The sequence below is a fragment of the Myotis lucifugus genome, unplaced genomic scaffold, assembly GCF_000147115.1.
Source record: "Myotis lucifugus unplaced genomic scaffold, Myoluc2.0 scaffold_69, whole genome shotgun sequence".
Lineage (NCBI taxonomy): Eukaryota > Metazoa > Chordata > Mammalia > Chiroptera > Vespertilionidae > Myotis > Myotis lucifugus.
Window position 1 is genome coordinate 3,547,120 of NW_005871117.1, and position 2,619 is coordinate 3,549,738.

General features: G+C 59.9%; 1 protein-coding gene across 5 annotated transcripts in view; it reads left to right on the forward strand.

Annotated features, from left to right (window-relative positions):
- Window positions 1–2,619, forward strand: part of CAMK2G (calcium/calmodulin dependent protein kinase II gamma) — a 57,850-nt gene that overhangs the window by 30,612 nt on the left and 24,619 nt on the right. For all 5 annotated transcript variants that reach the window (XM_006090292.2, XM_023755082.1, XM_023755083.1 and 2 more), the window contains exons 10-11: window positions 814–897; window positions 1,147–1,189. In XM_006090292.2, coding sequence (XP_006090354.2) covers window positions 814–897; window positions 1,147–1,189 — 127 coding nt within the window. The remainder of the gene's footprint in view (window positions 1–813; window positions 898–1,146; window positions 1,190–2,619) is intronic.

Below are 2,619 nucleotides of genomic sequence, written 5' to 3' on the forward strand. Positions count from 1 at the left end.
ATGTGGATCGAGAGCCGCAGTTTGCCGACCACTGGGTTAGGGGAGTTTTAAAATTTTTCTGGCAGGCTGGCCAAGACAGCAGCAGCAAAGGGAGGTCGCGAGTAGCTGAAAATGGGCTCTCGAGAATAGGGGAAGTCGGGGGCCCTGGGGGTCCTGTGGCAGGTCCCACCCTCCACTGTCCTGTCTGTCTCGGTAGCTGCGAGGACACGGCCGGTCTGTGCTGTGTGGTAACCGATGCTTGTGCCGCTGACCCTGAGCCATCTGAGAGATGCGTATCATGTCCCGCGGTCCCTGTGTAAGGGGGAAGGAAGTTAGCACTAAGACGGTGAAGAAAATTTCCTTCCAGAATGATAAAAAGCTCCTGAGATCACAGCTTCATTTAGGTCCTCGTTGGGGGGACGCTAGAGGAGTTCCTTGGGAGGAACCAGCGTTCTCTGTCGAGAGCAGGACCCCGGGCTGTTCTCACTGCTCGAGTCGGGGACTCGGTCGCTGCTCAGTAACAGTTGCTGCAGGAGGCAGGCACGGGGGTCACCACCTGCAGGAACTCCCGGTCCTTCGCCTCCGCTTCGCAGGGAGAAAGAGCGTGCTCTCGGGCCCCCGGAGCGTGGTGTCTCTTGGTCAGATTCTTGTCCTGCCCTAACCTTGAGTTCTGGGTAGTGCTTTTGTTCTAAAAGCCTTTTTCATGCCCGTGACCTCATTGTATCTTCTGAGCGCCTGTCGGGTGGCGTGAGTGCCTGGCCATCCGTGCAGGGACTAGGGTGAGGGGCAGAGAATCTGGCTGGGGACTCACGGGCCTGTCTGTCTGGCTTCCAGCAACGGTCCACGGTGGCCTCCATGATGCATCGTCAGGAGACGGTGGAGTGCTTGCGCAAGTTCAATGCCCGGAGAAAACTGAAGGTGAGTCTTGCCTTCCGGGCCCCCGGCGCCCTGAAACCGTACCTTTGACAGGGTGCCCCCTGCCCCCCCTGCCCCATCACGGAAGGAAGCTCTCCTCCCGGCTGGAGCTGAGCTGTGAAAGCTGCACCCGGCGGGGGTCCTGAGAGACCCGATGTCTTCAGGCTCCAGCCAGCAGCTGCCCTCTGCCCGGGACCAGGCACCCCCTTTCCGGGGGCCGGTTGGGTTCACAGGACCCTCTTCTTTCCCCAGGGTGCCATCCTCACGACCATGCTTGTCTCCAGGAACTTCTCAGGTATGTTCTCCCAGCCGGGCACTCTAATTCCACTGAGGTGAGTGGGTCAGAACAGGGCGTCGCCATGTGCTGCCGTCCTAGTGCTGGGGTCTCGGCCACACCTGGACCAAGATGACGAGGACCCTGCTGCTGCTGCTGCTGGGCCCTGGGACCTGGTATCCGGGGGCTTTCCTCGGATTCGGGTTTATGAGCTCTGTTCCCTGGAACCTCCCAGGGAGCAGCCTGCCCGGCCTCCCATTTACCTGGCCCCTGGGAATTCTGATTTCATTCTCGGAAGAACTGGCAGCACTCTGAAGATTTTCGCCCTTCTCTAGGGTGTTGGAGGAGGGTGTGCTGGGGGAGACCGAGATGAGAGGCAGGGAAGCTGCTGTCACCACCAGTAATGCGCAGATTTGGGGATGCTCTCTACTCCCTTGTGTCCAAGTGGTGGAAATTACTCCAGATGCAGGAGCCTTTTCAGCAACGGTGCTTAGAATGTTCTCTGCGATATTAGCTGTGAAAGTGAAGAAGCAGAGGCCAGCAGGGTGGAGGGGAAGGCACTTGCTTAAATTTGCATGAGGAATGAGGAACGTTGGGACCAGTGCTTTGTAAATCACACTTGACATTTCTTTTTAAGATGCAAGACACTCCGCCTCCTCCCCACCCCGCCCCCAGCCCCACCCCCACCCCGTCATTGTTCGCCCTCAGCTGGGAAGCACAGTGGCTTTTCTGTGAGAAAAAGATTCATGTCAGGCCTCCCTGAAGACAGAAGTTCTCTTCTCTGCTTGCCCTTTTCCCGGCTCTCCCTCCCCCTGACCCCCGGACCCACTGCTTCGGTTCAAGACTCGCTGCTCTCAGTCTTACAGCAGGATCCGCTCCCTTGCTGTCCTTCTGCACTGCCATGGAGAGGGTTGGCGGGGAGGCTCGCTCAGCAGCCACTCTGGGCAGAGGTTGCTCCCTCGAGCCTGAGTCCTGGTGGGCTCGTCCGTGTTGGTTCCGGGCAACCTGAACCCCTGGCTCTGAGGAAGCCACAGGGCGCGGACATGGGGCCTCCAGAGCCGCCCGAGTGAGAGGCACAGGGCCCTCGAGGGTCAGGACTGGGGAGTGAGCCGAGAGTGTCCCCCAGGCCGTCCCCTTGACCCCCTTGACCCTGGCTGGGGGCTCGTCCCTGTGCTGTGGACGCCCACAGGGGACGTCCGTGGCCCTGGATTCACCCCTCGCAGGTGGGAGCCGGAGGGCAAGTCCACCGCGTGCCCCCAGTGCTGCTGCTCATTCCTCACAGCGTCTGCTTTCTTGGTTGAAGAGCCTTTTGTAGGACGCTCAAGGGCGTTTCTGCGTTGCCCCTAGCATGGTGATCCGTTCTCTGTCTGAGTGGAAGGAATGTGAAGACCGGCCGCTGGGAAATCAGTAGCATGTGCCCCGTCTCGTGGCTTCGGGCCCTCTGCCTCTTT